Raw genomic sequence first — 25,131 nt, 5'->3', positions numbered from 1 at the left:
TATGGAAAAAATACCACGATCCGTCTCTCTCTCTCTCTCTCTATGTCTGTCTCTCTCCCTCTGTCTCTCTCCCTCTCTCTCTCTCTCTCTCTGTCTCTCTCTCTATGTCTCTCTCTCTCTCTCTCTCTCTTTAGGGGCGTGCACCAGGAAACCTGGAGGTGTGTTTTCAGTTCCGCTGAGAAAGAGAGACATAGAGACAGAGAGCGAGAGACATAAAGGGAGAGACAGAGACCGGGAGGGACAGAAGGACGCGCATTGACACCGTAACGGATCAGAACCGGGAGGACGCGTGCGTGTGAGACATGGCCGCGCGGTGCTCGTGATAGAGACGACCGGAGGAACCCTGCGGACGCGAAGGAGGACAGGCACCGGGCGGACATGGCCCACGTAGGCAGCGGAGCCGCAGAGGAGGAGGTGCGACGCACACACACACACACACACACACACACACACACACACACACACTCTCACACACACACACACACACACTCACTCACTCACACACACACACACACACACACACACACACACACACACACACACACACACACACACACACACACACACACACACACACGCGTATTCCTACCGCGCGTCGCGTTGTCCTCCGTAGTGTCTCACTTAATGACTCTTTAAAAGACACGTGATGGTCTCTGTCACAAGGACCGCGTCTCCCACAATGCATTTCTTTATTCATTCTAAATGTGTCATTACAACATATAGAGAGTATACAAAGCACAGGATTATACCACCGTGGAACTTCATAATGAGTCCTGTATTACTTTGAGTACATTTCAGCTGATAATACTCTTGTACTTTTACATCTTGGAGTCAATGCGTACTTCTAAACTGTGGTATTAGTACTTTGAGGACCACAGTCCTCAAATCAGTGTTGTGTATTTTATCACCTTGTGTAATTGTGTGATAGCGTCTCCATGGCGACGCTCCCAGTCTAGCAACCGGTGGTCCTCCTTGTGTCCACATTAGTCCCAGGGACCTTGGCCTGACTCGGGTGGAGGTGTTGTGTCTAAGTGGGCGGATGCTGGCGGCAGCGTTCCCAGTTAAACCAGATGTTCCACTCTGGGTTCTCACTGCTCAGACTGGGAGCGGCTGGAGGAGCGGCACGAGTCCTTTTGGGGTTCTCAAAGGACTCTCAGTGGGGGTTCTAGAGAGGAGGGTTCTATTAGTGGTTCTAGTCAGCAGAAGGAAGAGTTCCACGGATCTCCATCAGAGGTTCTAGCGGTTCATTGGAGGTTCTGTGGATCTGTCCTTAGCCTTTAGAAGAGAATTCCTGCTTTTAAAGGTCATCAAGGTCCCTTCATATGTAATTTAGGAGGTTTTGGGACGTCATTATTGGGTCCTAGGAGCTTAAGGAGGTTCTAGTGAGTCCAGTCAAGGGGGGCGTTATTTTAAGATGATTCTCCCAGGCTCTATGCAGATCATGTAGATGATCTAGATGTTTCTGTGGAACTGAAGGTGTCTTAGGAGATTCTAATGGGGTTCAAGTGGTCCTTCATGGGTTCCATGGATCTGTTCTATAGGAGCATTTCAACTGGCTCTCTGAGTCTTTCCTGAGGTTCTAGACGTCCATGAGGGGCCCCTCACAGATCTCTGAAGTTCCCTGTGGAGGTCTAGTGGCTCCATCGAGGGCTTCGTTGAACTTGAAGGGGTGTCGATGTGCTTTTAGGGGTTCCTGAGATCTGTTTGGGGTTCTAATGGGGTTAAAATGCCCTTTTTTTGTTTTCACGCAGACGCCACTGGACGATGCGTTCAGGGTCCCGGTATTCGGGCGTCAGGCGATGCTCTGTCGGCCTCGGCTCTAACTCATCGCATCACGGAGGAGTCTCAGCTGACTCGGGCCGAGCCGCCAGGAATGTGGTTCACGAAAGGCCTAAACACAGAGGGAAGGTTGTGGTCCGGGCTCGTTGCTAGGCAACGATGGACAGGACAAACAGGACGTCTCTGCTGTCCACTGCGGCGGCTTCGACCCGGCGAGCATCGCAGAGCCGATCCATCAAGATGAGAATGCAAAGCTCTCATTGCACAACGCTGCATAGCTTCGCTAACAAGCAGCTAACCGCATCACACCTAGAAGGGATTCCTAAGAAAACACAAGGAGACCACTGTCCGTCTCTCCGCGGCGAGACTCCCGTCGCCTCCCATTTCCTCTGCAGGGTCAGAGGTCGGCCGGCATCGAGGAACCCGTGGCCAGAATGTGGACCTCTGGGAACATTGTGTTATTGGAAGTGTTACGACGTCTTCTTGTTATCTTTGAGAAGGTACGAGAATGTGGGACGGGTGTTGAGATGCTCCTTGGAGGAGGTTCAACGGGTCGTCCAGGGAGTTTGGGTCAACTGGGTTCATCCTGTGGTTCCAGGCGATAGAAAGTGGGTTCCACGGGTTCCACGGGTCCCCAAAAGGGTCATCAAGGGGATTCCAGCTTGCTGAATGTTTCAGAATGTAATCTGCGTTCATGGAGGTTCCTCTGGAGTTTAACACGTCAGTGTCAGTGGCTGAACTTTGCATAGTCAGGACTCAACCTCAACTTTATGGAAATCTGGTCTGTGTATCGCAAAGCCGCCGCCTGGCTGACCTCTGATCATCAACATGTTCTCAGACACTCGTGTTACTGTCGAGCTGTGAGATGAGAACGTTTGTGACCCAAACACCATCCTTAAAAACCTTCAAGAGCATTGGTTCTGGTCTGGGGATTTTGTTCATCTCCAGCACCACGGTGGGTTCCAAGGGTCTAAAGTGTGTCGGCTCTTCTCTGAGAGACGGAACCACCACGAAGGTTCAATGGGTTTTGAAGTTGGTTCTGAGGATCTTGACGCTCACCCAGAAGCTTTGGATTCCTTCGAATAGAAGGTCGTTTGCTGCGCCAGTATCTGTAAGGGAGGTCCACGGGTCATTCTGTGGTTCTGATGGGGACTGGTTGGGTTCTTTAGGAGGTTTAGACACTTTCAGCACTCAGTCAAGACGTCATTGACCAAGTTTGAGGGGTTTGGGGGGTTTGGGGCTTCAGCTTCAGTCACCAGCGTCAACGAATCAGTTCCACGTCCCCTTCTGCTCCCTCCGACGGGGCGCCACAGGTCTCCGTGGAGGTTCCAGAGGTCCTCCGGGTGCTCTGGCCGACCCGGAGCCTCCCACAGGGCTTGTGTGTCTCTCTGGTGATGGGACACAGTGTGCAGGTCTTCACTAATTGATTAGAAGCCTCTGTGACGTCCACCCGTGTGTAACAACATACGGCCGCCGGCTTTTTCCACATCTCCTGTTTTCATCAGGAACACACACACACACTAACACACTAACACACACACACACACACTAACACACTAACACACTAACACACACAAACACAAACACACACACTTACACACACGGTGTGTAGCTGGTTCTTTCTGCTGCGGTTTTTAAGAATCCATTGTGTCAGGATTTAATGTTCTGGAGCTTCCGGTTCTGCAGCATTCGTCTGCACACACACACACACACACACACACACACACACATACACACACACACACACACACACACACACACACACACACACACACACACACACACACACATACAGCAGGGAGCTGGTGTGCGTTACAAACTGACAACAACACAATTGGAGAGATCGTGTGTCCGTACGAGAGTGTGAAGAGAGGACGAGCGTCTGGATTCACACCTCCCATGATCCTCTGCTCCTCAGGCCATGAGGAGAACATCATGACATCTCCAGTAGCTCTCAGCCTCTGCTGACGGTTCTTCTCTGGGAGGTCGTGTTGAGACTGATCCAGGATCAGTTAAAGGCTCCTCACAGCGAGCGCAAACACGCCTGCCAGCACAGACACTGTGTGTGTGTGTGTGTGTGTGTGTGTGTGTGTGTGTGTGTGTGTGTGTGTATGTGTGTGTGTGTGTGTGTGTGTGTGGCTGCAGCTGCACCCTATTACGTAAGAAGCCTCTGGGCTGCTATTATTAGCTGCTACTGGGGCTGCAGAGACTGTGTGTGTGTGTGTTAAGGTTAACATTGTAACCTCTGGCAGAGCTTTGACTTCATATATCAATTATATATATATACATATATATATACATACATAGATATATATACATATAGATGTATATATATATATATATATATATATATATATGAGTGCACTGAATCAATCATGGCGTTTTTATCACATTTACCCTGAAAAATACAACGATATCCTGAGAAATAAATTAAAACAAATAATAAATGATAAAAAACTTAGAAATAGGCCTAAAAAAGCTATTTTGAGAAATTAATATAAAAAAATTAATATAACAATAAAACGCAGATATTTTAGAAATAACGCTGGAAATACATTTTCTAACAAATGAATATATATAAAAACAAAAAATGAAGAAGTACTCGCAAAATTCAAATATAACCTTTTGAGAGTTTAATAAAAATAAATAACAGTACAAATGAATGAAAACCCAGATAACTGAAATAAACAGTGATGATGAAATACAAAAAGAGGTTTTCCATTAGAACAACCTCTCTTCCTCCGTGCGTCTGGTGCTGGAATCTAATTGACTGTTTCTGTGTTTTCTAGGACTGCTTTGAGGACGCATACGACAGAATACCTGCGTGAGTACACACACACACACACACACACACACACACACACACACACACACAGACACACATACACACACACACAGGAGATATTCATCCACCAACCAACACAGGAAGTGAGTGAAAGTGAAAGAGACTGGAGGTAGACAGGAAATGACTGTGTGTGTGTGTGTGTGTGTGTGTGTGTGTGTGTGTGTGTGTGTGTCTGCAGGGCGTCTCAGATGGACCTGCACACAGCCATCCAGGAGACTCAGTGTGCTCTCAATCTGGTCCTCAACGACAAGTTCTCTGAAGCCCTAGACCTCCTCAAACCATGGTAACCACGGCAACATGCGTGTGTCATGTATGACACACTGCAGTGTATTTGTATTCATCACATTTTGTACTGTAGAGTCGTACTGATGTTACCCTTTTACTTTCAATACTACTGTTACTGCTGCTGGTATAAATACTGCTGATATTAATACTTGTGTCTATTGAAACTACTGTCTGTACTCACTGCTTCTGGTACTGATACTACTTTCATCTCTGGATTCTACTGCCATTGGTGGTACTACTAGTACTGCTGCAGGTCTTCTACTGTGATTACTTGTAATGGAACTTCTTCTGGATCCTTCCACTAGTGGTGCTACTATTGTACTATTGCTAATGTTGTATTACTTTCACGCGTCTTATACTGCGTGTGCGTGTGTGTGCGTGTGCGTGTGCGTGTGTGTGCGTGTGCGTGCGTGTGCGTGTGTGTGCAGGTGGAAGGACAGCATGTACCATGCGTTGGGCTACAGCAGCATCCTGGTGATGCAGGCCACCATGACCTTTGAGCACAGAGACATTCAGGCCGCCATGTCGACCATCAAGGAGGCGCTGCAGACCTGTCAGAGGTGAGTGGTCGCCCTGCAGCGCCCCCCTCAGGTCAACCACAACGGATAAGAATGCATGTGGTGAGGAAGCGTCTAAGCAAAGGGTTTCTGCAGGTTCAGGAAGAAGAACTCGGTGGTGGGATCTCTGTCCAGTCTGATCAGCAAGCAGTCCAAACTGCAAGAAGGTAGAGGAACACGCCCAGTTTGATTGACAGCTGGATGTCTGCAGGAAGTGTAAATGTGTGTGTTTGCAGAGGAGATGCACGCTGAGATCTGCTACGCCGAGTGTCTGCTGCAGAAAGCAACGCTGACCTTTGTGCAGGTCAGGACGGTTTTCCTGTTTACGTTATTATTGTATTATTATATTATGTTTCTGTTATTATTATTGTATTATATTCATTATGTGACAGAAAGCTTTCAGCCATTTAGGCGGATCAATAGTAAATTTTACATAATGTGTCATCGGTCTCAACCAGTGAGAACACGCCTCAGGGCCGTGACACTGCGTTTACGTCACATGGGAACTACAACCTCTCATATGACGAGTCAGCATGTAAAATGAGGCCATAACACATCATGACGCTAAACGTAATGAATCCTCTGTCTCTTCCAGGACGAAAACATGATCAGTTTCATCAAAGGAGGCATAAAGATCAGAACCAGTTACCAAATCTACAAGTGAGTCACTACTTCTGACCTTTAAAATACCACCAGGTTTTATTTTTTAGACTTTATTTCATCGGATTCTTTGATACGACACTTGACACGTTAATAGAAAACATTTCTGTAACTGCTCCAGTGGCTTTTGTTCATGTGTCCCAAAAGGGCAGATGTTATGAGATATACCCCTATGACCCCCTATCAGCCCCCCCTATCTGCCCCCTACCAGCCCACCCTACCAGACCCCCTATCAGCACCCCTACCAGCCCCCCTACCAGCCCCCCTACCAGCCCCCCATATCAGCCCCCCCTACCAGCCCCCCTACCAGCCCCCCTACCACCCTCCCATCAGCCCCCTATCAGCCCCCCTACCAGCCCCCCTACCAGCCCCCTATGAGCCCCCCACCAGCCCCCTACCAGCCCCCCTACAAACCTCCCCTATCAGCCCCCCCATCAGCCCCATATCTGCCCCCCTATCAGCCCCCCCATCAGCCCCATATCTGCCCCCCTACCAGCCCCCTATGAGCCCCCTACCAGCCCCCCTACAAACCCCCCCTATCAGCCCCTTACCAGCCCCACTATATGCCCCCCATTTCAGCCCCCCATACCATCCCCCATATCAGCCCCCTACCAGACCCCCTATCAGCCCCCCCTATCTGCCCCCTACCAGCCCCCCTACCAGCCCCCTATCAGCACCCCTACCAGCACCCCTACCAGCCCCCATATCAGCCCCCCTATCAGCCCCCCTATCAGCCCCCTACCAGCCCCCTACCAGCCCCCTATCAGCCCCCCTATCAGCCCCCTACCAGCCCCCTATCAGCCCCCCTATCAGCCCCCTACCAGCCCCCTACCAGCCCCCTATCAGCCCCCCTATCAGCCCCCTACCAGCCCCCCTCAAACTAAAGGTCCAGTCTTAAGAGTATAAACACGATCATGATTCTATTGGTTCCTGATTGCTTGTTGTCGTCCAATAGGGATTGTCAGAATTTGCTGAATGTCAATCGGGATCTAGCCGGCCAATCAGATGCGTTCAGACAGTTTGAGGGCGGAGTCAAGCTGGGCATCGGATCCTTCAACCTGGTGAGACGTTCACTGGTTTGTTTTAGTCCCAGACGGCGGAATTTAAACAAGTAACATTAAACATTTGATCCAGAGACAGTTTTTTAGCTTCTAAGCTGTTGGTTACTTTGTGTTTATGTTGTGTAACATTTTGTAACAGTGATTTGCTGCAGATGATCCCATCGGCCGTTGATTGGTTTGTGCCGCCATGTGGAGTTTGTCATCAGCGTATTGGTGGACAACAGAAATAAATACCCCCCGTTAGCTCCATCACGTCTTCTGTCTCTCCCTCAGATGTTGTCGCTGCTCCCTCAGAGGGTTCTGAGGTTGTTGGAGTTCATCGGGTTCTCAGGGAACAGGGTGAGCGCGCCGCCTCCCGCCGGTCCGCGGGCTGCATGCAGACTATGAGTGTGTCCGTGACGCGGTCCGTCATGTTTGCAGGGCTTCGGTCTGTCTCAGCTGAGAGAAGGAGCCTCCAGTCACAGTCTGCGCTCCATCCTGTGCGCTCTGACGCTGCTCTTCTACAACACATTTTTTTTGGGGGGGGGGGGCTGTTTTGTGGTTCGGGGTCCGACACAAAGGCTTCATCTGTGGTGCAGGCAGGTGGAGGGGCTGAAGCAGCGCCTGGCGGGGAAGTCCATCCCGACGGAGAAGTTTGCGGTGAGGAAATCGAGGCGCTACAAAGCCGCCGTCCCCGTCCTCCTGGTCGTCCCCGCCCTGGTGAGACACATTCACGCACATTTAGGGCTCGTGCGTCCCCGACGTGGAGCTCACGGCCATCGGCTGTCGCTGAAGGCGCTCTGAAGACGTTGTCCCCCTCAGGAGATGATGTACGTCTGGAACGGTTTCTCCATCGTGGGGAAGAGAGCCGACAGCACCGAGGCGCTGCTGGTCACCATAGAGACGGCCGAGGAACAGCTTCGCAGCGACCCCAGTGAGTCCTGGTTTGTTGCTGATACTTTGTGAGGAGTCCCACCGGGTTCTGGGTTCTGACACTTTATCACTCCTACCGACTATCCTCTGCCTTTCAAAATAAAAGCCCTGCACACAGAAGGCACAGGTAGCGACTCGGTGGCGTGGTTTTCCTTTCCGGGGCCTTTTACCTCCAAACATTAAGAAAGACGAAGCGTTGCTGACGTGAGGTCGGTGTCTCGTTCAGGCCCGTCAGAGTTTCATCCAGACGACAGCTGCCTGGTCCAGATGTTGAAGGGACTCTGCCTGAAACACCTGGGCAGGTTGCTGCAGGCCGAGCTGTGCTTCACGCAGGTCCTGTCCAGGTAACGCCCACACAGACACACTGGGGGGGGGGTCTTCTGAGGGCGTGAGGTAGGTGAGGAACCCTGTGTGTGTGTTTCAGTGAGACTCGTATCCGCTACGATCACTACCTGATTCCCTTCACGCTCTACGAGTTGGGTCTGCTGTACAAACTGCAGGGAGACTTCGCCAAGGCCGCCACGTGCATCGAAAACGCCAAGTAGGTCATCGCTTTGAGAGGTGATGTAGCCGGTGGACATACTGTCTCCATGTCTATGCAGCCTCGCCTTCATCAATGTGTTCCTCTTACCTGCGTGGACGCCTCTGCAGCGCAGAGCTGCTCCTGCTGGCCTGAGCCGTGAAATGTGATCTGAGACATCTGTGTGTCCTCAGGACGAACTACAAGGACTACTCCATGGAGAGCAGGCTGCACTTCCGCATCCACGCCGCCCTCAGCAGCCTCAGAGGATCCCCCGTGGGAACCCCGTAGTATGTGGACCACGGGACTCCCCGGGGCTCCGTGTCCACCAGGACTCGCTTGCAACCTCACGTGTCCTTTTATATTTATTTGTGTAATGTGTGTGGACGGACGAGATTATTTAAGCTCTTCTCAAACCTGCTGCAGTTCACTAGTTCACCAGTAGTGAGTGAAGAGACGCGAACACGTGAGCGAGGAACTCACTAGCAAACTGATGACGGCCTTAATCTGCTCACAATCCTGTAACAACGTGCTTTGTATAGAAAGTAGGGATAGAATCATAAATCCTGACAGATAGCTATATATATATATATATATATAATGTATACAGTATATATAGCTGTATATTGTATATATGTATGTATATATCTAAATGCTACTCTTTCCTTAAACCTGAGAGCATATACACATATATATGCGTTGTATTGTCTTTACTATGTCTTCTTTAATTTCCTAACAATGCTTCATGTGCACGACGCACACAAACGTGCACTCAAAGTCTTCTCACCAACAGTGGCTTACACACACACACACACACACACACACACACAGCATTGTACACGTATTGGGCAGTATACACACTAACCAGAGACGCACGCGCGCACAACTAGCAGCGGTAAAAAGTAACAACACGCCTTTAGGCTCCTTCCTGTCAGCTGGTTGCAATCTGCAGCTTGGCCACTAGATGGCTCCAGATTCCACACAGACTCACACAGCAGTTTACTCTGTTAAACTACTCTTAATACCAATGTGTAAATGCTGTTGTGTTAAAGCTTTGAACGCTTTTGTTTGCTCATGTTTTTGTTTTTTTGCCTCTCAGGGGGACAAACAGTCAAATCAAAGAAGCTTTGAAATGAGACACAGACGAGATTAACGTGGCGTTTACTCCATTTCCTTTTGAAGGCATTTGGATTGTTTCTGCTTTTTTAATCAGCAGTGTTCCATCATACCAAGTGAATGATGAAGATTAGAATCATCACTTCATTGAGTATCTATTTATGTACTTAAACATTTAAAAAGAAGCACAAATCCATAATCTGCAATCACCAAAAACAAAAAGATACCTGTTATTTCCTCCTTTGGCTTTGAGTTGTTTAACGCTATTTAAATGATGTGTATAATATATGAACACCATGATTATTTAATACTTCTATGTAACTCCAAAGGTACCCGATGTTCTCCGTCTCATCTTTCCTCCGATATGAACTTTTATTCCATTCCAGTTTTATAAATATATAAATAAAAGGTTGCAACAGGAATAAAAGAAGAAGAACAATTGTATCCACCTGAAGACCAAACTGTGTGCGTCTCGCTGTCTTTGCTTTTTAATCCTTGTGTATTTTTGTTCTTGTGCTTCTGTGGTCTGAACGTCAATAGGAGCTTTACCTAAAAGCCCAGCGGGGTTCATGTCAAACGTGGAAATAAGGCTTTTCCTTCTCGAACTCATTGAATATTAAAGATGACGCAACAATGGATTAAGCCCCCGTCGGCTGGCTTGTGCTACAGGCGTGTAGCGTGTGAGGACATCGGGTCTGCTGGCGTGTTGTGTGCTACGATGTGAGCATCGTCAGTAACGCTCACAAACAGGTTCTACCAGACCCATCTGCTCCTGAAGAAATACTCTTAGTGAGAATAGGACGTCCACCAAGGACTGTCTTCAACAGGTAGAACCTGCCTGAGTGGGTTTAAGGTGAAACCCTGAAATGGTTCTTGGTAGAACGTCCTAGTGGGTTCTCATTAGCAGCCTTAGAAGGTACAAATAATAAAACCTCCTGAGAGGGATTTGGGGAAACCATTTGACAATTGAAGGATCCTCTGTAGAACGTCTCATTTCTGGGTGAGCCCTCTCACAGGTGGTTCTAGGTATGACCCCTTGGGTTGGGGTTCTAGGTAGAACCTTCTGAAAGGGCTTCTGGTGGAACATTTATGAAGGTTTCTAGCAAAATTCCCCAATGAGGTCAAGCAGAAGAAGCCTTTGTGGTTCAAGTTAGAGGATTTTCACAACAATATTCAACGCTATTCATTCCAGAGCCCTTTGGAGACTTCAAACGAGTTTATTCTAATGTATTTACATTGAATTATATTGTTACTGTCACAATGAATAATCCGACACTCTAAAGCGCTCGGACACGTTTCACCGTATATTGATGCATGTTATTCAGTATAAGGACGTTACTGTATGTGCTTCACAGCAGGAAGCACGATGACCAAATATATTCAGTTCAAGATGAGGATCCACGTGGTGCAATAAAATAAAAATGGAAGACTAATTGTTTTTTGAATGAAATGATCTTTTATGAAAGCACAGCTGAATGGGGTTTTAACATTTTAACTCATTGTCGCGGTTTGGGTTTGTTTCCTGTTTTATTTTGTAGTTTTCTGCCTCTTGTGCCCCTGGTAACTTCACTTCCTGCCTTGTCGTGTCTTCCCCTGTGATTGTCTGATTGTTTCCACCTGTGTCCAATCACCTGGACCTCCCCAGTGTATTTAAGCCGTGTGTCTCTTGTCCCTTGTTGAATGTCGGATGTGGTGTTTGCATGTTTGTATTTCGTTCCTGGTTCCCGTCTGCGTTTTTGCCCCTTGGCGTTTTTTCATTTCGAAATTTTGACCATTAAAGTCTGTTTGTTGTTTCCCAAAACTCTGCGTTTGAGTCCTGCCTTCCGCGCTTCGTGACGCTCGTGAATTAAACTTCTCCAGCCGACTACTTGTATCAAGACAATTTCTTCTGTGTTATTCTGTGTGTGTGTTTTTAATGAGTAAAACAACAGTAGGTCCAAAAATGATTTTTTTAAAAGAGTGAAAAAACAGGTAAAAAAATAAATCAGGTCAAAACACGATTCAGGCTGTACCTCATATTGATTATTCTTATTGACTGTGTGTGTGTGTAGCAGAGCGGTTGCCTCATGTTTGTACACACACACAAATCCAGAAGTCCGACTGTTTCACCTTCCTTTTACTGACACAGTGTTGAACATTAACTTATTTGCACTTGCATCCACTTACTTTGTCCCGGCCTGCACAGAGAACGTCCCAGGAGACATTCTGAGTCTTGCCTGTCCAAGACCTGTCAAAATGTCCCCTGTAAATAATCAGATTGAGACCTCCACCTTCTGTACGGAGTCACTGCACCGCCCACATATTTGTTCTTATGATCTTCTCCTCCATGCACACAAACAACCCCCCCCCTCACCCAGAAGCCCTGATACACACAGTGGCGTAATATACACAATCAGTCTGCCGAATCCATCCAGAGTGTTTGTGTCCACGTTGACCAGCCAAGCTAATGATTGATTGATGACATCATCGGTGGACGGGCGAGACATCACATCGCTCTCCGTTTTCATCTGCTGCTGTTCACTGGCCAAGAGGCAAAATCAGAGTCATTTATTCTTTCGTCCATCAGCAGCGACATTTTGTTCAGGAAAAGCAGATTTGGTTGTAAAGAGCTGAAGTGTGAAGGAAACCAGGTGGAGATGAGATCAGTTGGATTTGCTGTTTTCGTGGCGTTTCTCATGATCAATGGCTCTGAAACGGTGAGACGACGAATACTGATTTTGTGTGACTGATTAGTATTATGTAGTATTTCTAACTATATATTCCTGTGTATAATGTGCACGATGATGTATCATGTACAGCTGTACTCACAACAACTGCCACATCTCGGTGCATCGAGGTACATTATGTTAACTAAGCGTACGATAAAGGTCATTTAATGCTCACAGTAAGTTGTCCCATCACAAGTTACCCAAAGATAAAACAACTGCTGCATTCAACAGGAACTCTTCATCTCACAGAGATGTAAATACGCGTATCATCTGCGTAGCACTTTAACTGCATGATGACCTGTTGATCTTTCTGTAACTCCTGCAAGCGGGATCCACCGGATCACAAGGATCCAACACCAAAGGAGCCAGTGAGGAACCCGGAGACATCTGAGACTACGAACCAAACCGCTCCGTCCACCAGCCCCGATTCACCCGAGGAAGACGAGTTTCTGGGTCCACGCGAGTGTCTGATAAAGAAGTCAGTGTTCTTTTGATTGGATGCACTTCTGCTTTTGGTTGTTGAGATGTTTGTACTTCCCTTTTTGCGTTTGTGCATTATTTATGATTGAGTCACAGGTCTGCTGCAAAGCTACTTTACTCAGTTACTTCTTTGTGAGTTCCAAGTGCTACTTGGAAGGTTCTTCACAAAGGAAGCAAAGCAAAACCAACCTGACATTAAAGAGAACAGCGAGTTCCTCAGCTCACTGTGGGACGAATCTCTCCCAACAAAACACCAGGCTCACTCGGGGGTCGTGTGACCTGGTGTTTTGTCCTCCGTGGGAGCGGTGCATTGAAGGACATTGCTCCTGTAAACCACCATACCTTTGTCCGTCGGAGGGGGCTCGACCGGTCTGCGGGCTGGACCACCGAACGTACCGCTCCTACTGCCAGGTAACCAGACTCATTGCCCTCAATGACCTGGCTGATTTCAGTAGGCCGACCTGTTCACGCTCGCGCCGCTGGTCTGTCTTCCAGGTGATGGCTGTGTCCTGTCAAACAAAGAGATCCAGAATGTCCCACTTTGGGGAGAATTGCAAAGGTTCGCTCCCACTGACGCACCCAGAGCTCCACAGTATGTTGGACACGACACCCCCACTTATGGTCCATGTGTGTCTCCATCCCTCCGTCCCCACAGAGGATCAGCCCAAGTTCAACAGCACCATACTCTCCGACACGGCAGCTGTGAAGATCTTCCTCCCCGACGCCAGGAGCCCTGGAGGCGGGGAGGAGCTGCTGGTGTGCCAACGCCTTTGGAACATCGCAGCTGCTAACGTGGCGTGCAAGGCCGGGGGGACTCCACTGTGAGCGGGCAGCGCAGGGCAGGAACACGCGCTCCACGACCTCCGACCTCCCGGTGACCTTCTGTGTCTGCTTGCAGCGGCGCGCTGGCGGCCGACTCCACGCCCTACGGCTCCCTGACGACCGCCGGCGGCAACACAGAGTCACCCAAGCGCTGCGTCAGCCTCCGCTGCCAGGGCTACGAGGCGTCCCTCGCCGAGTGCGTCATCTACGACAAGGTGGACATCGGCAATCAGGAGGTCGCCACGGCAACCTGTTATCAGGCCCCCGAAGCCGCCAACGGTCAGCTTCTTCACTCATTCTCCTCCATCCTTCACTGTGTGCAAAGCAAAGGTCCACACTAACTAACAAGATGAGATGTGAGTAATCAATACGATCATTGGCCCCGTTTGACATTTCTTTATATTAATTTCAAACTTTTCAAAATTGAAAATGAAAAACATTTTCTTTATTTATTGTAAATGACCTCTCGCGGCTCAAAGTTCCAACGAGCCAGACGTCCTCCCCGAAGCTCCGCCGCCGTGATGATGTCATTATCTAAAGTACAGCGCGCTCCACGTGACGTCGTCGGGGCCTCGGCCGGCGGCCCGAATATCTCTGACTTGTTTAAACTTTTCCAGCATTAAGAATTCTTTGTTGCTTCAGAGTGCGGCTTCACGTGCGCCAACACGAAGTGCGTCTCCGCGAACCGGACCTGCGACGGAGTCGACGACTGCGGCGACGGCAGCGACGAGATGTGCTGCAAAAGTAAAGAGACCAACCGAGAGGGCGATTTGGTGACGCCGCGTGTCGTCTTTCGTGACCTCACCTGTGTGTGTGGCGTTGGCAGAGTGCAGGGGCGCCGGCTTCCGCTGTAAGACGGGCGCGTGCGTGCATCGGGAGGCGCTCGGCGACGAGCAGATCGACTGTCTGGACGGCGAGGACGAAGCAACGAAACACGCCGCCATCGGTGAGCGTCACCTTCTGGGATCCGTTTGACCCCAAAAGAAAAACTGAGACCTTTCATGACGTAACTGATTATTGTCCTTATTGACCTATTGACCTTGAACCCGCGTGTGTTCGGTCATCCGAGTGCTTTTAGTGATCGTACGATGTTCACATTCTCCACAGAGCCAACGAAGCTGCTGCCCACTAACTCAGGTAAAGTTCACCTGTGACGGAGGCAAACTCTTGTTTTGTTGTTGTTATTGTGTTTATCGTTTATTTGTTTCTGTTTTCTTGTTTTCTTTCAGAGTACACTTCCCCCAAAGACGGTATGTGGCACAAACGTTGTATTCTTTTTCATTTGTTTGGCTTCTCTGCACCGACTCGTGATCTCGTGTTTGGTGGTGGAGGCTGATTAAGGAACACGTGCTGCCAGCTGTGGCTCAGGGGCCTGTGGGGGGCTGTGGGGCCTGTGGGGGCCTGTGGGGGGACTGTAGGGGGGCTGTGGGGCCTGTGGGGGCCTATGGGGGGTCTGTGGGGCCTGTGGGGGCCTGGGGGGGTCTATGTGGGGGCTGCGGGGCCTGTGGTGGGTTGTGGGGGCCTATGGGGGGGCCTATGGGGCTTGTGGGGGGCCTATGAGGGGGCCTGTGGGGGCTGTGGGGGCCTGTAGGGGGGGTGTGGGCGCCTATGGGGGCTGTGGGGGGCTGTGGGGCCTGTAGGGGGGCTATGGGGCCTGTAGGGGGCCTGTGGGAGGCTGTGGGGCATGTAGGGGGCCTGTGGGAGGCTGTGGGGCCTGTGGGGGGCCTGTGGGGGGCTGTGGGGCCTGTAGGGGGGCTGTGGGGCCTGTAGGGGGGCTGTGGGGGCTGTGGGGGCCTGTAGGGGGGGTGTGGGCGCCTATGGGGGCTGTGGGGGGCTGTGGGGCCTGTAGGGGGGCTATGGGGCCTGTAGGGGGCCTGTGGGAGGCTGTGGGGCCTGTAGGGGGCCTGTGGGAGGCTGTGGGGCCTGTGGGGGGGCTGTGGGGCCTGTAGGGGGGCTGTGGGGGTCAAACCTTCAGGTCCCCGAGTCGCCTTTCCCCAACTAGAAGAGAAGTGGCCCTGACCTCACGGAGCCCCACGTGAACCTCCCCCCTTGATGCGCGTGTGTCCAGAAACGAGGGCCGGTCGGGCGCATCTGGAGTCCAGGTTGTACTGCGGGATCCCCAACGCCACCACGGTGGACAACGTGGAGGTCGAGGGCCGCGCGAACAGGGGCCGCGTCAAGCGAGTGGTGGGCGGCGTCCCGGCGAACCCGGTCAGTCAGCGACGCCCTCGTTCCGTCATCCGTTGACGCTCGTCTCGTGTGATGTTACCTCTGCGTCATTACCCAGCAGCCCCTCTGATCCAAAGGGACGTGTGACGTAGTTCTGATCCGTAAGGTGTTTGACGCAGACTCAGATCCAGTGGCAGGTCGCTGTGGTGGAGAACAAGAAGGTGGACTGCGGCGGCGCCTACATCGGAGGATGCTGGGTAATCACGGCGGCTCACTGCGTCAGGTGGGACCGCTCATCGAGTAAATGATGGGGCAGTAGAATCAGTACTCGCAGAGGTCTGTGTGTACATGTACTACTCCTCAGAGGTAACCATTGTACTTCTACACCTCAGAGGTAAATATTGTACCAACTCGGAGGGTAAACGTCCCAAATCGGGTGCTGCTGCATTTCACAAAAGCAAAATTGTTGTATCTCAGAAAAACACGGCAGTACTGAAAGTACTAGTGGCGTTGTACTAGTACTCTCTTGTCTCTCAGGCCGAACCCGTCTGCGTTCATGGTGAAGTTTTCCCTCTGGAGGAAGATTCAAGCTCAGAGCACGACTGACATCGTTCCTGTCCAAGAGATTCTCATCCACCCAAAGTATTTACCCAGAGTCACGTGACTTAATCCAACGTGGAACGGGAGAAATCATTCGTTGTACAACCGCAGGTACGGTGCCAACTACGAGAACGACATCGCTCTGCTGAAGCTGAAGAAGCTTCCCTTCGAGGAGAAATGCCTGGAGGACAACCCGGCCATCAGCGCCGTCTGCGTCCCCTGGTCCACGCAGCTCTTCCAGCCCAACCACACCTGCAGCATCTCCGGGTGGGGTCGGACCGCAGGTGCGTTCCTCCACCGGCCGCAGGTCTAGCGTTGGCGTGAAGGGAGGAGGACGCAGGACAATCCGATACTTTCCACACAGAATAATTGAAGCGTAGCTTAGAAAATAATGTAAATATGTAAAATGATCATTCTAGATTAACTCGGCTGTATTTGAATATTCATGTATTCATATCAACATGTTCATGCGGTGAGATGGAACCCGTTGAACAACGAGCTCTTGACCTCCGTTGTGTCCCCTGTGAGCTGGAGAGGGTCACGGTCCGGGTTTAGATGTGCATGACCTCGTCCACAGAGGGCAGAGGGGCCAAAGTGCTGCTGTGGGCCAACGTTTCCCTCATCGCCGACTGCCAGAGATTCTACAACGATCGCTTCCGGCCCGGCATGATGTGCGCGGGCGCCGTGGAGGGCGGCGTGGACTCCTGTCAGGGCGACAGCGGCGGCCCGCTGGTCTGCGAGGACGAGCTGGGAGTTTCCTACCTGTGGGGCATCGTCAGCTGGGGGAGGAAGTGTGCTGAGCCGGGATTCCCCGGAGTCTACACACAGGTACACACATGATACATACATGTGTCATGCTAACACAGGACATGTGCTTGTTACTACGCTCTTTCACCATGAACATCACTACTTCTCTGTAGTGACCAGCAGGGGGCGACTCCTCTGCTCCCATAGACGTCTATGAGGAAATGACTCTACTTCTCTGTAGTGACCAGCAGGGGGCGACTCCTCTGCTCCCATAGACGTCTATGAGGAAATGACTCTACTTCTCTGTAGTGACCAGCAGGGGGCGACTCCTCTGCTCCCATAGACGTCTATGAGGAAATGACTCTACTTCTCTGTAGTGACCAGCAGGGGGCGACTCCTCTGCTCCCATAGACGTCTATGAGGAAATGACTCTACTTCTCTGTAGTGACCAGCAGGGGGCGACTCCTCTGCTCCCATAGACGTCTATGAGGAAATGACTCTACTTCTCTGTAGTGACCAGCAGGGGGCGACTCCTCTGCTCCCATAGACGTCTATAAGGAAATGACTCTACTTCTCTGTAGTGACCAGCAGGGGGCGACTCCTCTGCTCCCATAGACGTCTATGAGGAAATGACTCTACTTCTCTGTAGTGACCAGCAGGGGGCGACTCCTCTGCTCCCATAGACGTCTATGAGGAAATGACTCTACTTCTGTGTAGTGACCAGCAGGGGGCGACTCCTCTGCTCCCATAGACGTCTATGAGGAAATGACTCTACTTCTCTGTAGTGACCAGCAGGGGGCGACTCCTCTGCTCCCATAGACGTCTATGAGGAAATGACTCTACTTCTCTCTTGATTTATTCCCTCAGTAAACGTTGTAAACATGAGTTTATGGTCTCAGTCTCTAGTTTCAAGTCTTCGTCAACACAACATGATGCTCATTTAGTGATGTAAATGTAACTTAATGATATTTACATGTATTAATATAACTCCTCCCCTCTGGCAGGTGGCTCATTACTTTGAGTGGATCCGGTACCACACAGGGTGGCCCGCCGTCACCAAGTTCAACTCCTGATGAGGCAACAATGTAAAAAAGAAAGAGCAATGTGGCTTTGGATCAAAGCGTCGGCTGAATAACCTGTGATGTGATGTAACGTGGATGTTGTACCGTTGTGTTTGCTGTAACATCGTTCTTGTATTAAGCCACTAAGTTGTTCTCAGCTGCCCTGCAGACCAACAGCTGACTGTGGCTGATTCAACATGAGTGACAATTAATACAAACAGCTGTTGGCAGATTAATAGATAAATGTCAAAGCATCACAATAAAGACCCCTTTGTCCAATAGAATGACTTTACTGTCTCTATGACGCACACGTGTGACATTAGTTTAGTGACGGGGAAGAGGACGGCAGAGCGAGTTTGACCTAGAAATGCATCTCATGAAATACAAGAGAGTGAAACGACGCCTTAAATCCTTTACATTTAATAAAAAGAGATTAAAAGAATCTTTCCAAAACAAAACGGATAAGAGTGTCATTCAATGTTGCAGAAAGGACAAAGTGGCGGTTCAGGTGTCTCTGGGGGGTCGAGGCCGACCCGCCTGCAGCCGGATGGAGCTCCTCAAACCGCTGAGCTCTGCGTCCAGCTGCAACCACACGGTGTCACACATTCAGAGGTCTGATGGTCTACTGACAAGTTACTGTGCCAGCATGTCCTGTGTGTGTGTGTGTGTGTGTGTGAGTGTGTGTGTGTGTGTCTGTGTGTGTGTGTGTGTCCATCACCTTCGCTAGCTCCTCTTTGAGCTCGTTGTATTTTTGAGTGTCGAACTTCTGTCTTGATGCTTTTTCATGGAAGAAATGGAGGAACTGACGATCCCGCGCATTTGGATAAATTAAATCCTGCAACACACACACACACACACACACACACACACACACACACACGCACACACACACACACACACACACACACACACACACACAGCAATATATAATCAGAAAATGCAGCATTGACTCATGTGTCGTCATGACGACCCTCAGTCACACAAAACACTCCTTAACAAAATGAAGAGTTGATGGATTCTCTTAGCGTGCTGCGACCTCTTGGGGGACAGAGGACAAAGAGGGGACCTTTGACTGCGTGGGACAGAGGACAAAGAGGGGACCTTTGACTGCGTGGGACAGAGGACAAAGAGGGGACCTTTGACTGTGTGGGACAGAAGACAAAGAGGGGACCTTTGACTGCGTGGGGACAGAGGACAAAGAGGGGACCTTTGACTGCGTGGGACAGAGGACAAAGAGGGGACCTTTGACTGTGTGGGACAGAAGACAAAGAGGGGACCTTTGACTGCGTGGGGACAGAGGACAAAGAGGGGACCTTTGACTGCGTGGGACAGAGGACAAAGAGGGGACCTTTGACTGCGTGGGACAGAGGACAAAGAGGGGACCTTTGACTGCGTGGGACAGAGGACAAAGAGGGGACCTCTCTGGGTTCCCACCTGTTTGGTGAGGATGTAGTAGGCGAAGAAGAACATGCTGGTGGTGCAGCTGATGAAGAAGGTGACCGGTTCCATGACGTCCCACGCAAACACGTACCTGTCGACACACACACACACACACACACACACACACACACACACTTAGAGAGGACACCTGGGTGTGATGTCGTCTGTGGTTCGTGTGCGTGTCCATTACCAGGTGAGGTAACCCAGGAAGCCTCCCTGCAGGGACAGGTACGAAAGCCCCGCCCAGCCCAGTAGTGATGCTCTATGCTCCGCCTCCTGCGCCATCTTCTCTCGCGCCTATGAGTAGAGAGGCGTTATGAAGGCAGAGCAGGTCGACTCGTGTGTTGACCGGCGGTCGTACCGTGTCGAGCGGCTGCAGCTGCTCTCTGAGCGTCTCTTGTCTCAGCAGCAGCTCGGCGTGTTTGACGCGCTGCTGCTGAGGACGAGTCACGGCCGAGTGGAGCAGGCGGACCACGTACTTCATGTCCTCCAGGCCCAGCACGCGCTCGTGAGACAGACCTGGCGGGAATCAATATATTCTCCTGAAAGATTCCTCAGAGAAACCAGGGGCTTGCGGCGTTCATGCTAAGCTAGGCTAACGTCGCTCATACGCACCTTGTCCCAGCGAGTGAACGCTGTGCGCGAAGCCGTTGATGAGCAGCTGGAAATCTTCACTTAGAACCGTTTCCATGAAGGTGCATGAAGATATTCTCTGTCCAGCTGAAGAAAAGGGATTGAAAAAAAATAAACATCAACAAACAGTAATAAACATTTTGGTAGAAATTATATTTTTATTTTACGTTTTTGGGGATTTCTTAAAAAAAAATTCAAAAAAGAATTGATTACTTTAATTTATTTTTGTGACAAACACAAGTTCATACCTTCGCTTATTTTATTTTATTCTTTATTTTATTTGTTATTATTATTTATTTTTTATTGTCATATTTTTTTTTTCTCTTTTTGGGGAAAAATAATTCTTGAAATGACAACATTTCGGAAAAAACTGTATTTTGCAAAGTGAGACTTTCTATTTTTACAAATATAGCATGAACATATTTTGGGGACGTGGGAGGGTTTTGCAAAGCGAGGACGTTGGACAGTAGCGATCTACTCGGGCAGACGACCCGGTGGGGTCCGGGTGCAGCTTTGGGTCGTACCTCCGTTGAGCAGGGCGGCGCTGTGCACCGTCGGGTCCTTGGCGCTGATCTCAGCCAGCAGGTCGCCGACTGTGGTCAACATGGGCGTCAGCGTGAAACGACTCTGCTCGCCGGCAGGAAGCCGCACAGAGAGGACGGGACGGCCCAGGCTGTAACGGACCAAAGCACCTGAAAGAGGAAGGAGGGAGGGGGGAGGAGGGAGGAGGAGGAGGGACATCGGTGATTTTTTTATCCATTTCTCTGACCTCATCTTTCGATCTTTTCCTTGTTTTCCTTGTTTGTGTGTAAGTTCATGTGTTTTATTTCATTCATCACGTCTCCTTCCAACATCCCTTCGTTCCTTCGTAGGATTTTCCCACCACTTTTGAACGTTGCCCCGCCCCCCGCTCAGTCTCACCTGTCACCTGGTCTCCTCCCCCTCCGGTCGGACCCCGTTAATCCGGCCCGGTTCCGTCCCCTTACCCACCTGCCGTCTGGACTCTGGTCCCATAAGCCTCTTCATTTGTATTATTGGGTCCACATTGATGGTCCTTCATTTTAATTTACAAATGAATACAGTTAAATACTTTATGACCCAAAGTGCCCGTCAGCTCCAGCTGTTCTTTAGGTTTACGCTAGCGAGTGTTAGCATGCTGCGGTGGCGTATATTAGCATGTGTGTGTTTAGTTTGCAGGTGCGGTTCTCGTCTAGAGGAGGAGCTTCACAGTGTTTAAGTACCTGCAGGACCTTTGGATCTGGGCTGCGTGCTCAGCCTGGAACCCACAGAACCCGACCACAGCGGAGCAGAACACAGCGGCCCGCTCTGGGAGAGGAACAGACGTTCATTCCACCAGAACCAGAGCCAACGCCCTTCTGTCCCAGAGACCTGCCATTGACTTGCATTCTGCACCTGGAGACTTGTTCCAACAAACGTGTCCCTTAAACTGACGGTTTGTCCCCACCAGCAGAAGCAGTACTATTAGCAGTATAACTCTACTAGCAGTACTTTTACTGGTAGAACTTGTACTGTAGTATAGAGTACTGCACAGGAGCATTCTATTAGTAGTAAAAGTACACAGTCAGCAGTACTTCCTGACACGGTTGTATGAATTGGTTGAATGTTTTTATTCTTTTACTGTTGATTTATTGACACATTAACAGAACTTTGAAGCGACTAAAGGAGCCGAGGGTTAAAATGTCTCCAGCCTCTGAAACGCAGCAGATGTTGAAACAAGTTGAACTCACGGTGAGGATCCGGAGTCCTGCAGGTCTACAGAGACTGACCCTGCAGAGGAGGCCGGAGACCAGCATGGTGGGGACCGACCCAGATCCAGAAGATCCAAAAGATCCAGAAGATCCAAAAGATCCAGACGATCCAGAAGCTTCTTTTCAGAGGCGGAGCAAAAGCCCACGACGCCTCGGGGCAGAACGTCTGAGAGGAAACAGGTTTTCGTGGAGGAGGGGAAGTTAACCCTCCGCTGGCTCACGGATCACACTTCAGCTCAGCGGCAGGAAGTCCTGCTCATCAACAAGTCAGAACGGTTCAAAGACAAAGAAAAGACGTGGAACCCGACCAGCGACGTCCTTTTCTATTCTTCTTGGAAATAAAATGCTTCCAACGTCATTTGACAGCAGAAATAAGACAATGAACCTTTTACCTCACGTTCCTCTCATGAAGCTTCAACTCACGTTTTGCTTCTGTGCTAAATAGAATCTGTTACGCCCCGAAAAGTTCACAAAGGGGCGTGGCTAAAGAAGGCGTCGCTATGATGTCACCATCACCACCCTCTGAGGAACCAAGAGGAGAGGGCGTGGCTAAAGAAGATGTCGCTGAGATATATAGATATATGATAGATAGATATATGATAGATAGATAGATAGATAGATAGATATATGATAGATAGATAGATAGATAGATAGATAGATAGATATATGATAGATAGATAGATAGATATATGATAGATAGATAGATATATGATAGATAGATAGATAGATATATGATAGATAGATAGATAGATATATGATAGATACATAGATATATGATAGATAGATAGATAGATATATGATAGATAGATAGATATATGATAGATACATAGATATATGATAGATAGATAGATATATGATAGATAGATAGATAGATATATGATAGATATATGATAGATAGATATATGATAGGTAGATAGATAGATATATGATAGATAGATAGATAGATATATGATAGATATATGATAGATAGATATATGATAGATAGATAGATAGATATATGATAGATAGATAGATAGATATATGATAGATAGATATATGATAGATAGATAGATAGATATATGATAGATAGATAGATATATAGATATATGATAGATAGATAGATAGATATATGATAGATAGATAGATAGATAGATATATGATAGATAGATAGATAGATATATGATAGATAGATAGATAGATAGATATATGATAGATAGATAGATTGATAGATATATGATAGATAGATAGATTGATTGATAGATAGATAGATAGATATATGATAGATAGATATATGATAGATAGATAGATAGATATATGATAGATAGATAGATATATGATAGATAGATAGATTGATATATGATAGATAGATAGATAGATATATGATAGATAGATAGATTAAGACTTTGTTTTACAATAATTCTGGATCCAACAACCAAATATTATTTCCCACATCTGAAGAAAAAACAACAACACACTGCTAACAAGCGCTGATTCGTTCACGCGTCATAATTTAAAGAAAACAAATGATGTCCTTGTACCATACATGGTCCTGTTGTACTGTAGGTATTATATAGTAAATGCAGACACAGAGCTTTTATTTCTATACGTTTTCTTTGCCTCAGAGTATGTTTACACTGTAGTATGTTTGTAGTATTAGTACTTTCACTGAAGTATGTCGGTTAACAACCTCACGACGTCAGCGGTTCAGTCCGTGCAGGGATTAACCACAAAGACTCGGAGTCCCAGCATGCATTGCTCCGCGTGTCGCCGCCCCTTGGCTGCAGCTCAGCATGTGACCGCGGGGGGGCGCTGTCACCCTGTTTAAGTCTCAGCTTCTCTTCATCTAAACTCACTTTGTGATCATTTAAACTCCGAGTGAACTTTTCATTTCAGACTTTTAGTTTCTTTCCGTTTTAAATGTTCATCAGGGAACCAGAAGGCAATGAGCTCATTACCCACAATGCCTCTCTGTGACGTCCATGATTCATGTTGATGCATTTTAACAGAGTTACAATACTTTAATGTCATTGTATTTATACTTCCAACATGTAACACATACTGCTGTCAAGATACACTTAAATACTGTTCTTCATAGTGTACTATCTCAGAGGTACATAATACTTTATATAGTTTATTTTGGAGAGTTTCATACACACAATATTGTATTGGCTGTTGTTAAATACTAGAACAAAAAGAAAGAAGTATAATGTTTCCTCCTGCTGTGAATTGATACACAGTAATAAATGATGTACTCTGCTGCATTAGTTACAATATGTGAGTATAATGTGTTTTTGTACTGCTCATCTCTCCTGTTTTCTTTAGGTGGTAGTTCTACTTAATCTACGTAATACTTCTAAAGTTGTATACTGGTGGTGTATCTTCTCTTCCTCTCTGCGTGTATCGATGGCTGCAGGTGGGGGCGCGGGGGCGCGCGGGGGGTATCGATGGCGCGCGGGTTGGACCCGGTGCGCGCGCAGCAGAAGCAGGGCAGCCTATAAAGCGGACCGAGGTCCGGTGTCCAGCTCACCTGTGATCCCCGACGCCTCACGAGCGGCGCGTTTCTCTTCTCCTGCGCACCTGAGAGTCACCGGAAGTAGCGGAAACACCGCGGGCCGCGTGCACCGGGGAGAGGGGAGCCGGGTCCGACCCGGACTCACCTGCAACCAGGACTAAAGGTGAACCATTTATTTTGTAACCTTTTCTGTACAAATCAGTGTCTGCAGCCCTTCAAAATAAAAGCGTCCGAGACTTGAGAATCACAGAACAGGTTCGTGATGTTTGTCTGATCGTGTGTTCAGATGTTCTCCAGACTAACGTCTCAATGTGTCTTCAGTGACACGCAGCACGTTTATGTGAAGTACGTTGAGCTGTAAATGAGACGTTCTTTCATTGTAAAAGTCTATAAACTACTTAGGAGTGATACTCTGCCAGTTTCCGGTGTACTTATACCTCGTTTCCCTCCAGCGGTCATGACTCGTCACCTGGTGC

General features: G+C 48.8%; 4 protein-coding genes across 7 annotated transcripts in view; 3 read left to right on the top strand and 1 right to left on the bottom strand.

Moving 5' to 3' along the window:
* Window positions 1-155: 155 nt before the first annotated feature.
* Window positions 156-10,196, top strand: ttc39b (tetratricopeptide repeat domain 39B). 2 transcript variants are annotated; one of them, XM_078105959.1, is made up of 15 exons: window positions 185-414; window positions 1,752-2,279; window positions 4,569-4,603; window positions 4,803-4,907; window positions 5,338-5,469; window positions 5,563-5,633; window positions 5,703-5,770; window positions 6,062-6,126; window positions 7,082-7,187; window positions 7,461-7,526; window positions 7,608-7,886; window positions 7,989-8,100; window positions 8,326-8,443; window positions 8,524-8,640; window positions 8,814-10,196. In XM_078105959.1, the coding sequence occupies exons 2-15, from the start codon at window positions 2,214-2,216 to the stop codon at window positions 8,908-8,910; spliced, it is 1,437 nt and encodes a 478-aa protein (XP_077962085.1). In that variant the 5' UTR covers window positions 185-414; window positions 1,752-2,213; the 3' UTR covers window positions 8,911-10,196. The 2 variants fall into 2 exon arrangements, with proteins under 2 accessions (XP_077962086.1, XP_077962085.1); XM_078105960.1 differs by lacking the exon at window positions 1,752-2,279 and having other exon boundaries at window positions 156-414.
* Window positions 10,197-12,129: 1,933 nt separating this feature from the next.
* On the top strand, window positions 12,130-18,603 carry cfi (complement factor I). Its single transcript, XM_040181101.2, has 16 exons — window positions 12,130-12,431; window positions 12,770-12,921; window positions 13,181-13,334; window positions 13,419-13,482; window positions 13,579-13,744; window positions 13,822-14,024; window positions 14,388-14,489; window positions 14,572-14,691; window positions 14,853-14,882; window positions 14,975-14,995; window positions 15,814-15,956; window positions 16,094-16,197; window positions 16,452-16,556; window positions 16,626-16,798; window positions 17,092-17,342; window positions 18,266-18,603. The coding sequence occupies exons 1-16, from the start codon at window positions 12,372-12,374 to the stop codon at window positions 18,332-18,334; spliced, it is 1,917 nt and encodes a 638-aa protein (XP_040037035.2). The 5' UTR covers window positions 12,130-12,371; the 3' UTR covers window positions 18,335-18,603.
* A 123-nt stretch (window positions 18,604-18,726) lies between these two features.
* Window positions 18,727-22,644, bottom strand: LOC120821952 (calcium uniporter regulatory subunit MCUb, mitochondrial). Of its 3 annotated transcripts, none has more exons than XM_078105962.1 (10): window positions 22,557-22,644; window positions 22,144-22,416; window positions 21,637-21,808; window positions 20,920-21,087; window positions 20,378-20,482; window positions 20,124-20,281; window positions 19,953-20,059; window positions 19,757-19,853; window positions 19,041-19,157; window positions 18,727-18,904 (listed from the first exon to the last, which is right to left on the bottom strand). In XM_078105962.1, exons 2-10 carry the CDS (start codon window positions 22,207-22,209, stop codon window positions 18,827-18,829), a joined length of 1,068 nt encoding a protein of 355 aa, XP_077962088.1. In that variant the 5' UTR covers window positions 22,210-22,416; window positions 22,557-22,644; the 3' UTR covers window positions 18,727-18,826. The 3 variants fall into 3 exon arrangements, with proteins under 3 accessions (XP_077962088.1, XP_077962089.1, XP_077962090.1); XM_078105963.1 differs by having other exon boundaries at window positions 21,637-21,721; XM_078105964.1 differs by lacking the exon at window positions 20,920-21,087 and having other exon boundaries at window positions 21,637-21,721; window positions 22,144-22,603.
* Window positions 22,645-24,616: 1,972 nt separating this feature from the next.
* The window catches only part of LOC120821954 (dickkopf-related protein 2), a 2,223-nt gene continuing 1,708 nt past the window's right edge, over window positions 24,617-25,131 (top strand). Inside the window, exons 1-2 of the mRNA XM_040181112.2 lie at window positions 24,617-24,818; window positions 25,108-25,131. The exon at window positions 25,108-25,131 is cut by the window's right edge and continues 149 nt beyond it. Of these exons, the coding sequence (XP_040037046.2) occupies window positions 25,113-25,131 (19 nt within the window). The 5' untranslated portion in view covers window positions 24,617-24,818; window positions 25,108-25,112. The remainder of the gene's footprint in view (window positions 24,819-25,107) is intronic.

Source organism: Gasterosteus aculeatus, chromosome 7, assembly GCF_964276395.1.
Source record: "Gasterosteus aculeatus chromosome 7, fGasAcu3.hap1.1, whole genome shotgun sequence".
Classification (NCBI taxonomy): Eukaryota; Metazoa; Chordata; class Actinopteri; order Perciformes; family Gasterosteidae; genus Gasterosteus; species Gasterosteus aculeatus.
The sequence above is the reverse complement of the archived record's forward strand: the minus strand, read 5'-3'. Positions and strand labels throughout refer to the sequence as shown.

What these genes read in the sequence shown, in the direction of transcription:
- ttc39b (XM_078105959.1), top strand. Translation starts at nt 2,214, where the DNA reads ATGTGGACCTCTGGGAACATTGTGTTATTGGAAGTGTTACGACGTCTT. An exon ending in GCGCTGCAGACCTGTCAGAG is followed by an intron (nt 5,470 to 5,562) that starts GTGAGTGGTCGC and finishes GGGTTTCTGCAG; the next exon opens with GTTCAGGAAGAAGAACTCGG. An exon ending in ACGTGCATCGAAAACGCCAA is followed by an intron (nt 8,641 to 8,813) that starts GTAGGTCATCGC and finishes GTGTGTCCTCAG; the next exon opens with GACGAACTACAAGGACTACT.
- cfi (XM_040181101.2), top strand. Translation starts at nt 12,372, where the DNA reads ATGAGATCAGTTGGATTTGCTGTTTTCGTGGCGTTTCTCATGATCAAT. An exon ending in CTTTGGGGAGAATTGCAAAG is followed by an intron (nt 13,483 to 13,578) that starts GTTCGCTCCCAC and finishes CCGTCCCCACAG; the next exon opens with AGGATCAGCCCAAGTTCAAC. An exon ending in CGACGAGATGTGCTGCAAAA is followed by an intron (nt 14,490 to 14,571) that starts GTAAAGAGACCA and finishes TGGCGTTGGCAG; the next exon opens with AGTGCAGGGGCGCCGGCTTC.
- LOC120821952 (XM_078105962.1), bottom strand. Translation starts at nt 22,209, where the DNA reads ATGCTGGTCTCCGGCCTCCTCTGCAGGGTCAGTCTCTGTAGACCTGCA. An exon ending in ACTACATCCTCACCAAACAG is followed by an intron (nt 19,158 to 19,756) that starts GTGGGAACCCAG and finishes TGTGTGTTGCAG; the next exon opens with GATTTAATTTATCCAAATGC. An exon ending in TCAAAGAGGAGCTAGCGAAG is followed by an intron (nt 18,905 to 19,040) that starts GTGATGGACACA and finishes GTGTGGTTGCAG; the next exon opens with CTGGACGCAGAGCTCAGCGG.